The sequence below is a fragment of the Acartia tonsa genome, chromosome 14 (genome assembly GCF_053477335.1).
Source record: "Acartia tonsa isolate MP-2025a chromosome 14, ASM5347733v1, whole genome shotgun sequence".
Classification (NCBI taxonomy): domain Eukaryota; kingdom Metazoa; phylum Arthropoda; class Copepoda; order Calanoida; family Acartiidae; genus Acartia; species Acartia tonsa.
This window is the reverse complement of record NC_137273.1, coordinates 34,110,542-34,123,134: the sequence shown is the minus strand read 5'-3', so window position 1 is coordinate 34,123,134 and position 12,593 is coordinate 34,110,542. Positions and strand designations below refer to the sequence as shown.

The 12,593-nt window shown below is 30.4% G+C and overlaps 2 protein-coding genes across 3 annotated transcripts in view; one reads left to right on the top strand and one right to left on the bottom strand.

Moving 5' to 3' along the window:
• LOC145306504 (uncharacterized) overlaps positions 1-12,593 on the bottom strand; it is a 354,771-nt gene that overhangs the window by 177,457 nt on the left and 164,721 nt on the right. The gene's annotated exons all lie outside the window — the stretch shown is intronic.
• LOC145306505 (uncharacterized) overlaps positions 1-12,593 on the top strand; it is a 35,158-nt gene that overhangs the window by 18,536 nt on the left and 4,029 nt on the right. The window contains exons 2-3 of the mRNA XM_080148644.1: positions 8,703-8,798; positions 9,803-9,885. Coding sequence (XP_080004770.1) covers positions 8,703-8,798; positions 9,803-9,885 — 179 coding nt within the window. The remainder of the gene's footprint in view (positions 1-8,702; positions 8,799-9,802; positions 9,886-12,593) is intronic.

Genomic DNA, 12,593 nt, shown 5'->3' with positions numbered 1-12,593 from the left:
GGACTTTTTGTAATATTTTTAAAGGCAAAGCTTTTCTATAATTAGGGTCGGTTCGTCTGTACGTCCGAGACGGATAGCCTTTTTCATTAATTTGGGCATGTTAGAATTGTCCTATCGATTTCAAACTTTGCATGGTGATTCCTGTAGTAGTTAGATACGATTTAGAAAGCGTAACAACTCTATAAGCATTAAAAGAATATCCGTAAGTCCATTTTAAATATGCAGATTTTTTCCTTTTTTAACAACAAATTTTTTTGTGATCTAATTATCCGATTGTTCTGATTTTTGGTATACTGATTCCTGGGAAAACAAAGTACAATATTATAAGCAAAGCAACGTTATAATCAAGTCCTAAAAATGTAAGTATGTCTATAAACATTATTCATTTTCAAGAAGTTCTTCAACAAATTTACTCACAATTTGGCTTTAATTGGCTTTATAATCTGATTATTCAGTTCTGACTATATACAAGTGTTATTGTTGTCCGTTTGTCCTATCGTTTCAGAGCTTTGCTTTTATGGATGTTGTCATCCTTGTTTTTCTGATTGTAGAGTCGTTGAAAAGAGCATTACTTTGTAGTATTGGTTATACTTAGTTTTTACCAAGAAGAGAGGGGACATTGGACTGTAAATTGCACTGATACCCAAAGTTTAATATCCACGTTTTCTTATTTGTTGGTTCAAAACTTTGGTACTTCTATTGGTATTTGATTGGTTAAGTCTCTAAACTTTTTATTTAATAATTTACCTCTACGCATGGCATAATTTTATTATCATCATCCAAAATATATATCAATTTATCGTCCATTGTCTTATCCCTTAAGATCTCCGAATTTTAATGAGTGTAGCTACTCTATAAGTGTTATAAGTGACTTCTCTCTTAGCTTAAAACCAACCCTGGACTTGCCATTTACGAAATTTTAGTTGTCACACACAACTTAATACGTCTTAGCATATGATATCTACTTTTCTTTATAACAAATCAAATATAAAATTTTTATAGTACACTTATTTTGTAACAGTAAAATCATACAAAAGTAAAAATTTTTCATTGGATTTAATTTGAAACATTTTAGGACCGTTTTTGTTTTTAGTAGCGAAACTACTCTATAATTCAAAATGTCCGACCGTCCGTCTGAGACAGAAAGGGGGAACCGTGATTTTCTCGGCTCCTATAAGAGATAGAAAGCTGAAATTTTTAGGGATTAAATATGTTAACATTCTTCATGTATTCACCAAATTTTAAAAATCTCTACCAACCTTTTTATAATGATTATAGAGTTTCTACGCTACCCTAATTATAAACAGATTCGCTAAACGAAATTTTTCTTTTTAAGTTTTTTTTATTCTTTATAATAGGGGGATAGTTGCGGGATAATTGGTTCAAAATTAAAAAATAGGAAATTGTTCGTTTAATATTTTGCTAAACTTGTAACAGTCACGAAAATATCAAATATAAAATATTTATTTTAACGGGTTTTTAATGATATTTCATAGTTTAGGATCACAGTAGAAATACTTAAGTCAATATGATATTGTTTAACTGTAATATTATCATAAAAAGTCTTCTTGGGATTTTCATAAGTTCTACATAATCTTTCCTTATGAATTACTCATATACATAGATATTTTGTTGGCTAGGATCTTAAGGGATAAGAAAATGTACGATAAATTAAGTTACATCCCAAATTATGATAAACAAAATTACTTCTGTAGATTTAAAATAATTGATTTAAAGGTTTGGATTCTGCTAACTTTAAAGATCTAAAGTATTCAAAGTTTTTATTCCATCGAATCTAAGAAGGTGTTTTAAAACTTTGGGTAACAGCCCCGTAATTTGCTTCCGTAGGATAAAACCGGTCCTGTATGGTTCTATAAAAATTGTTACAAAAAAGAAACATGAAAATTATGTTAATTTTATATATACAAATTGCTGTATATACACACAGTAAACTATAATTTTCTTCAAAAAAAAGTTATTTTTAACTTATGTACAAACCTCGACTTATTGCTAAATTCTGATAAATGATAAATTTCATTAAAAAAACTAAACAAAAAGAATAAGAGACAAGGAATAAGGTGGAGAGGGGAGGGTCAACATCTACCTTAAAATTGATCAACTGAATATTGATTACACATTTTCCCCTAAATTCCGAAGATGTACTACAGATAACCCAACTATTGCAAAAGCTATTTTCAGCTTATACTATATAAGTAAGTTAATTTGTGAAAACAAAGCGATTTATACAGTATACATTCAAAATTTAATTTTTTCAAATTTTGATTTTTTTTTAAAGATTTAAGTTTTTTTAGCTAGTAGTTAACATTGAGATAGGATGAGGGTGATACGTACACAATCGGAAAATCAAATTCAGCTGACCTTAAAATTGATGTAAGTAAGGCCTGTTTAAACCCTTTTTTCAACCCCTCAAGGTTAACATTCATCTTCTAAAAACCTGTGCACACCACTGGAACAGTGTAACTGTGCATCAAGGGGAGAGGGGGAGGGAACAATGAAATGTAAATTACACTGGTATCGAAAGTTCTTAAAACTTTAACTGTCAATTGGAAACTTTATCTACTTCTATGAAACTTTATTGGGTGGTATAAACTGTCTAAACTTTTCATCAATACTTTCAATATTCAGAAGAGGCAGTATTGTTTATTGTAATTGAGGGTATACATCAATTTATCGCTCATTGCCTCATCCCTTCAGATCCATTATTTAAAAGAGTTTGATAAATTTTCATGACTTAGCTGTTCTATTGTTTGAAGCCAGAGCAGTTCACGGATCTTAAGGGAAAAGTTTATTGACAATAAAGTTATGTACATCTTCAATGATGATAAACTAATTTACACCTTCTGTAGATTAAAATTATTGGTTGAAATTATAAACAATATATTCATGAAAAGGACTCGCACCAACTATTCTATTCCCCAACAAGGAAAAATCAACACATCAGGTACCGAATATTTTCGTTTATTGGCATAAACATCATCAGGATCTAAAAAAAATATTAAATTTTTTTGACAAAAAAGTATAAGAAATGTTTATATACACAATAACATAACAAATCATTTAAGCAAAATGGTCACAGTTTAAAGCAACAAGGACAATTATATCATCAAAAAGCGTAGTTACAAAAGGACTATGTAAATTTAAAATATGTAATAAAAAATTTCTATAAAATAAAACAACTTACATGGTTATTTATATACATTTTTTCACAAAAAAATTTAGCAGTATCTTCGTGCATTGTCCAGAAATGAATGAGTTTTTTTGGGGGGAAATTAGTTTGATAACAATACAGGCGGTCAAAATGGTCAAAACTTGGGTGGTTGTTGTAAATCATCTGTCTAAAGGGTTAAATAACTATTACAAAAATGTTGTATATAATAAAGACAAAAACTTTTAAGTACAAGAAAAAATAGTTTGAAAGAACCAATCAATATCTAATAGAGGTTCTTAAGTTTTAAGCCAACGAATGAGAACATGTTTCTAGTATAAGACGAATGTCCCCTCCATCCCTGGAGTATTTACTAAGAACTGGGAGAAATAAAAATATTTAGATTTCAAGAAAAAAAGTTTAAAAATAATTTCAAATGTAGAAAGAAAGAATAACATCTGTAAAGATATTACTGCGAAAAAATTACGAATTTTAAGCCAAAAAATTTAGAAAGAGGGGGGGGGGTAGCCCCCAACTCTTCTAGATAATAAAACGATTATAATAGAAAGCTAAAGTAATTAAAAAGCAAATATTTAATTGATGTGAAATAAAACAAATTTTATTTAATTCTAACAAAATATAATATTTAATCCTTTGCAATTATCTAAAAAATTTTGTATAGAATATAGAATTATATGAGGTACAGGGCTTCTTATAAAATATTCACGATACTATTATATTTATAAACTCAATTTTTCTCTTATCCATTAGAATGTCTCAAAATTTAGAATCTTAAAATTGTAATTTCGATAAAAATAGATATTATTTAATATTTTAAATGAAAATTCAGTATAAATGTCAAAATTACTTTACAATATTTTTGACTTTATTGTGGAGATACTTCGCTTACAACATTGTATTTGATTGTCCTAGGAATCAATATTGCGAAATAAATTTATAGTATAACTAGGAGTCTCATATCATTTTTTTCTTTTCAAATATCATCAAATGGGTTTTCTTGCAGTGCTTTGAGCTGTTACGCTTCTTACCTAGCTGTTTCAGAAATCATTATGTCATGTTTAAAATCTAAAGGACAATTCTTACATGCCTAAGTTGATGCTAAGACCCTATATTAGCTTTTTAAAATAAAACAAGTTATGGAAAGAACCACTTTTTTTATAAAATTTTTGTAATTGGATATAACTGAAAAGAAGCAATTACTTATTCATTGAAAAATATTCCGATATGTGCTTCGAAAATAGAAAAGTATACAAGGATAACAATATCCAAAAGCTAGGATTACAAAACTATTTCTTGAGATTGGTAGGAATAGGTAGAACTAACAATTAATTTGTAATCCCTATATAAAAGTAACAGGATGTGTGTCTTTCTCTGTGTACCGAAGGATCTACCTAACCGCTGATCCGATATGGTTCTTCTTTACAGATTTTCAGAGTTTCCGGGAAGTTTTGTATCTGATTTGTCGGAAGGGAACCGAGAGAAATCAACCCCATCCCGAACCTCCCTCCATTTTTAAACACCCCCTCCCCCCCCCCCCCCAACTTCAAGACCCACATGGATGTAGCCGCTAGTAAGTCTAAATTGATAAACATTTTAGAACTTATTATAGGTATATTAATGTTAGTTAGACTTTGAAATAGCATTTGATTTATAATTAAATATTAAAAAAATATTTAGGAATAACCACGGGGGGAGAGGACATTGGATAGTCACTGATACTGGTACTAAAATTGAAAAATATCGTCATCTTATTCGTCGGCTACAAAGCTTTCAATCAATATTTTTTTTAAACCGGAGAGGGATAATTTTGTTTATCATTATTGGCTATGTAAAATAATTCATAGTCTGTTGTCTTGTCACTTAAGATCCCTCGGAACAATAATAATTTACAACTAAATGGAAATAATCTGAGCTGGATCTTTAAATCATTTTAATGGTGATTTAGATCGGGGTGCGCCGAATTTCAGCCAATACCAGCGCGGCCTTTTTAAAATGCTGCGCTGTAAATGGCTGAAATTTGGCGCACCCCGATCTGGTTCACCACCAATATGATTTAAAGATCCAGCTCTGGAACCTAAAGTACGCATAAAACACGAATTTACAATTATATAAGTGTAGAGAATATCCGGAATGAGGATTGACAGTAATTAAATGCCGTTTGTCGAACTCGTACGTAGTCATACGCAATGTTGTAAGGGTGACGAAAATTTCAGATATCAGTTTTACTTATTTTCTTTATAAGATAAAAGCGATGCTTGCAAGATTATCTAATTCGCTATTATATAAAGATGAATTTTTCTCAAATCGCTAAAACTGAAATCTGAAATTGGCGTCATCCTTCTAACATTGCGTATAATTGCGTACGACTTCGAAATTTGGCATTTTATTACTGTCCATCCTGAGTGAGAGGTGTGTAAAGTACTTAAAATGTTCACAATTTGGCCGCACTCCAATATTTTACTTGATAGAATGCTCTTTTCTTACATTACATAGAAGAATAACCTATTTAAACTTTCTTCGTCTTTAGCCTTTAGGGGAGGGCGGGGGAGGTCAGGAAAGTAGATTAAAACCACCCAAAGATATTTTAAAGCTTAACTGAAAAGTAACCGGCTATTGTTAGGGATAAGACAGTGGACGATAATTTGATGTTCATCCCCAATGATGATAAACAAATCTGCAGATTGAAATAATCGATTGTAAAGTTTCAACACCAATATTTTCGAAAAACAATCAAGATTCAATAGTGGTATGAAACGAGTAAGAAATAAAGTATATAAATCCTTGGGTGCTAGTTAAATTTTCACTCTAATGTCTCCTCCCTTCACAGGGGCTATTATATACTTTGTATATTGACCGGATATTGCTTATTATTGGCCACTCTCGAGCTCACTAAGAAAAAAGAATCTAGAACATTAGCACCAGATTTCTTACCATGTGGGTGTCAACTATTGATTATATTTACTAGTTTTACGTATTTTTAAATTTAGACCTTCAGCCCCAGATTTCTTACCATGGGTGTCAACTATTGATTATATTTACGATTTTTACGGATTCTCTTTGTATGCTACAAAATAATTGCAAAGGGACATTAGTTAAAACTAGCGACTACGCCCCTAGTCGCCTCTAGGAGCACTTAAGGGAAGGTTGGTGGTAGGAGCTAAGTTGAACTTTGGGGGAGGGGGGATGTTATTTATATGGGCCATTTTTCTTGCGACTGTGCAGATACCATCCCCAAAAAATATTTATAAACTCTCTTGGACATATAATAAGCCTCACAATAAATGAGAACCATATCAGTTTCGCGGTTATCAAGGCTTTATACACACAGACAGACAGACAAAAAGACATAGATCCAGTTACTTTTATGTATTTACAATATTAGAACCCATGAAAGAAATAAAAAATGTAAAGTTTAAACACTTTTGGAAGTATCTTTTATATTAGTCCATTTACTATGCAAAATTATGATTAATGTTAAAGATCCTAAAAGTTGCTAATAAACAACATAGTTTGTTTTGAAATTACATATTTTATGGAAAGTAAAAAATGCACTGTATAAGAATATTATTGAAAAACATAAAATTATTGGAAATGTTTTAAAAGAAGGTGTATCAACTTTTTCACTTTTTATTTAAGATAGCTAGCCGGCTCTTTTAGTAAGTAGTAGATGTAAAATTTTTCATAAAATTCAGATATGCAATCGGTTTTTTTGTAGACCTCTTATTTTTTAAGTAATTTAAGTTTTTAAAAAAAATAATTAAGTCGGTTTTAAGGTACTAAAACGCAACAAAATAAAAGAAGAAAATGGCCAGTATGAACAAAAATAGTAAGATCTTTAATTTGACACCTTACTTTTAAAATTCTGTTGAGTAATTATTGAAAAAATAAATTTTTTTAATCTCGGTTTAATAAAAACTTTAAACCTAAATATTTTATCAAACAGACATAAAAAATATGGGTTCATATATACCTTTAGAATCAGAAAAATATTATGAATCCATTCTAAGCGAAATTGAAAAAGTTTTTAAAAATTGTAATAAAAAATAAAAAAAATAAAAAGTTTATTTTAAGAATTGTAACTACTAAACTAGCCAATCACAAATTGCGAAAATTGACGAATCGCGAAGCTTAACCTATAAAGTTAACCAATAGAATTGCCAAAAAAAAAGGAGAACGTTCATACAATATATACAATAGATACTACAATAAATATAGTGATATTACAAAACATGTAAAGAATGAAAAATTATGAACAAATATGCATCAGTCTGTTTATAAACTTCAAAACAATGCAGTTAAAAATACATTATTGTTTCTTGTGTTTAAAAAATATCTGCTACATTGCATTGTCTTTTGTTTAGGTTTTGTACAGGTTTTATTCAAGCTAACCCTTTAAAGCCGAAAATTATGTTTCTTAAAATAAACTTATATTTTTTATTTTAGTTTTATAAAAGTTTTTCAATTTTGCTTAGAATGGATTCGTATTATTTTTCTCATTCTAAAAGTATATATGAACACATACTTTTTATGCCTGTGAGAGGACATTTTTAATTTCAAAGTTTTGATTAATCCGAGGTTAACAAAATAGATTTTTTCAATAATTACTTAACAGAATTTTAAAAGTAAGGTGTCAAATTAAAGATCTTACTATTTTTGTTCATACTGGCCATTTTCTTCTTTTATTTTGTTGCGTTTTAGTACCTTAAAACCGACTTAATTATTTTTTTAAAAAACTTAAATTACTTAAAAAATAAGAGGTCTACAAAAAAAACCGATTGCATATCTGAATTCTATGAAAAATTTTACATCTACTACTTACTAAAAGAGCCGGCTAGCTATCTTAAATAAAAAGTGAAAAAGTTGATACAACTTCTTTAAAATTTTTAAAGTTTTGATAAACAAATAATTTTAATTGTATATTACCATCGGATTTTAAGGGACAGAACAATTAAAAATTAACACCCAGGATTGTGATAAACAAAGTTGCCCCTTTAATAAAAAATTATTGGTGGAAGTCTGATTCGAATAAGGGAACGGGTTACTAGAACTTTTTGTACAATCAGGAGGAGGATATTCTTTTTCTTTTTGGAGTATCTAACACTGCGGGGCTATCTTATACCTTACATAACCTAACCTAACCTAAATTAAACCCATAAACACGATAAACAAAATCTATTTTTTTTATATATTTTCTATTAAATAAGGGGGGGGGGGGTAGGAGGTTTAATGCTTCCTTAGAACTTGGAACAAAAATCGATGCTGTCTAAAATGGTGCAAAAAATGGGGACAAATTTCAAATTGTTTTGGCGTGTGACGTCATACCCCCATCTCTTTTCTAGGGGGTTTCTTTCCTCCTTCCCTTTTCTTTCCCCTCACTTGTGACGTAAATAAACAGCCCCGTCAAATCAATTTGAAATTTGTCCCCATTTTTTGCACCATTTTAGACAGCATCACAAAAATCTCCTAATTATAAAGGTAAAAATCTTCGAAAAATTAACAATGTGTTTTTTTTCAGATCCGAATCAGATTGACCCCAACACTGGTTACCCAGTACAACAACAACAGCAACAACAAGATCAAGGATATCCACCACAGCAACAGCAAGATCAAGGTATGAAATAGTTATATCCCGTATCGCTTCGAAACCGATTAATATCCGATGTAACCGGTCCTCATCCATACGAAAAAACTATGTCTAGCATCGTATTATATCAGGTTTTAAACAATTATAAAAAAAGTACAATCGTAAGATTAAAACCAGTTTTTTAGCCCTTGCCTTCGGCATCTCAGGGCTATAAAACTCTGGTTTCAATCTTATAATTATACATTTTATATCCGCGGAAAGCTGTTTATAATTTTTTAAAATTTTATTTTTTATGATATATTTTAACATTTTGACTATTTTTGTATAATTCTTAATGCTTTTTTTCATTTATTTATGTTGTTGTTTTCTATTACAGATGCGATTGATAATGAAGATTTTTTTCTTTGAAATATATTTCGTTATGAAGCAGCAGTAGTTACTAATTTATAAATGTTATGGTTGAGATAGATTTATAACTGTTAAAAGTGTTTATAATTCGATGCGTGAAATAACTGTTATCTGTTTATAACTATTATAAACAGCTTTCCGTGGATTTAAAAATGTACAATTATAAGATAAAACCAGTTTTTTTAGCCCCGAGTTGCCGAAGAAAACTGTATATAATACTGTAAATAAATGTACTAAGTCTATATCCCCAATTACCTAGTTTCACCAATTTCTCCTTCTGTAGATTAAAATAATTGCTTTAAAGGTGTGAATACTTTTAGTTAAACCAACCAATCAAAATCTAAGCACCCAGTAGATAAGTAAATCTTTGTTTTCATTAGGGGGGGGGGGGGAGGAGGGAACATTGGGATGTTTATTACACTAGTCCCCAATTTTATAATAAAGTTTTTTTTATTCGTTGGCTCAACATCTTTGGGGACTTTATTGACATTTGATTGGTTAGTTCATTAAGTGGAGTGTACAAACGTTTCAACCACTAATTGGGTAGTTTGGTTATCATCATTGGGGTTATACTCAATTTAATGGCAATTGTCTTATCCCTTCGTAATGGTTTTGTTTTTTAGGTTATCCACCAGCCCAGAATCAACAGCAGGGGGGTCCTGGATATCCACCACAGAATCAACAACAACCCCCATATCCTGATCAGGTACATACATAATCTATATAAAATAGTAACATGATGTCTGTCTGTTTGTTTGTACCGAAGGAACTCGCTAACTGCGAAACCAATTTAGTTCTCCTTTATAGGGTAGCTTCTTATAGGTCATGGGAAGGTTTTAAACTATTTTTGGGGATGGTGTCGTCAACCCCCTCCCCCCTGAAAAATATATTGTTTACTCTTTTGAACTCAAATATAAAATGGGATGAGGTCGACGTTCCCCCCTGTAACCTTAAGTCCCCCTAGAGGCTGCTAGGAGCATAGCTGCTAGTGTTTATAAAAAAAATAATATCAAGTTAATTAGATCAAAAATCATGTTTTACAGGCAATATTTTGTTTTTATAATCCTTAGAAATAATAATCAGCTGAAAGCCGAGTTATAGGAAGTTTAAAATGATTATATTGAGTTTAAGTTCAGGCGTTTCCACAAAATTGCTAAGAAATAAGATATAAGAGCTATAATAAGTAATACTTTAAGTTATCCTAGCTAAGATTAAATTAACTTTACTGTATTTAAAAGAAAAAATGAACAAAAATCATATTATTATCATATGAATTCTAATTTAATTTTGCTGTTTGAACACGTTCTATCGCTTTTTTAAAGCACACTTTAAGTTTGTGCGTGCAACTTGTGCAGCAAGGAGAAAGGGAAAGATTTTTTGTATTCTCAAATATTATTACAAAAGGCATAAAATACGAAATAGAAAAATATTTATGATTGGATTCTTTCTTGGGTATACATATAATTAAAACTAATGCCTTAAAATACCTTTGAACAGCATTATTGTCTGTTAAATAAATGTATAAGTATAAATGTATAAACCAGACAACTATCCAGCCAAAGTAATGAGGATCTTTTTGGTCGGCTACAAAATTGATTTCTGTTTTTGTGTGGCGCTTGTATTTATATTTCCGACGCTATTGGCTGATATTCAATGACCCAATTGAAAGTCGACAAAGTGTCCCAACTCTGTGTGTAGAGATACATATAGCTCGTGTCGGGGCTATAGCACTTACACATCCAGCAAATTTACAGTTGATGTATTTTTGGCAAAATGTTTTCTTCCTTTTTCTCATGCCATAAATACATCTGACACTGGCATTTACACATCCATACTTTTTCAATTATATGTCATAAATACATCCAACACTGGCAAATACACATCTAGATTAATTTATATGAATATTTGTTTACAATTAATTAGATTTTGTACAGTATGTATAGATTTTAAACTTTTTACTCTATTTTAGTTACTCTCCCCCTATTTACTTCCCTTTTTCTCAAGATGCTCCCAACAAAACATCATCGATACATTTGCGCATGTGGTCAAATTATTGCTATAGAATATACTAGCGGCTTCGACACTAGCATCTAGGGGCTTCATCCCAAGACACGTATGAAAGTCCAATCCCCTCCCCCTTATTGTTGTTTTGTGTGTCATTATCAGCGTAGTATATAAAACAATGTCATCATTTTTACTTTAAGCGAAAAAGTGGGGATTTTTTTTAATCTTGGGGGTTTGCGGTGTCCCTACTAAAAAAGTGTTAAACTAAACAGTACATATATGCTCGCTACTTAACAACTATATGATAATATCATAATATTTCTTTTTAAAAACGGAAATTCCAAATTATAGAGTAGCTTCGCTACTAAAAAAGTGTTTAACGAAACAGTACATATATGCTCGCTACTTTACAACTATATAATAATATCATAATATTGTATTATGTATATAGTATTTATGACAACTAATTGAAAAAGTATGGATGTGTAAATGCCAGTGTCAGATGTATTTTTGACATACATTTAAAAATGTTGGATGTATTTTTGCCAGTATTGGATGTATTTATGGCATGAGAATCGATTTTACTGTCATTTATACAGTAAAAATTCAGTTTGTCATAAATACATCCATTGTACTGGCATAAACACATCCACTGTAAATTTGCTGGATGTGTAAATGGCAGTCCCCCCTCGTGTCCTCTCTATTCTTTTACTTTATTTAAGAAAAATCTTTAGTTTTTTTTACCTGGCCGTTTTCTCGTGTGTGCAGTAAGCCTAAACAAAATGCACTTTGTACCTCATGAAAGCGACGTTCACACACACAAGCAACATTTTAAATTAATCCATTTGTAGTAGTTTTTAAGTGATTTCGTCTGTCCGTCAGTATGTCCGTAATGCTATTTTTTAGCTGCTATTTTGGTGTTAATTCCTTGTACCACTGAGCAACCAGTATATAATTTAGATGGTAATTCTGTTTGTCGGTCATTTATAAGTTATTTATTTTTTTATACATGGTTTTGTCATTTTCTTGGTTTAAATTACCGAATATTCTCCCTTATTCCTTTTATCTGACAACTGATCATCTGCTTTATGATTTTTTGTGCTTAAAAACATAAAAATTAATATTTTAAACAGAAATAATACAATTTTTATTTTATATTTCTTATTTGGCTTTTCTAAATCTAAACTAGTCTGTTAGATTGTTTGAACAATTATGATAGCAAAGAAGGATGCAATGTTATACAGGTGTATACCACAGTGGATTATCAATTTTGTTTAAATAAGGATCTTCTTATTAAATTGTTAGAGTGAAACACTAGAGGCGGAAGGGGTTAAATAACTGTATGCTCCATCCCAAGGACCTTGTGCTGTATCTCAATTGGGTCTTTGAAAATTAACCAATAGTATCAGG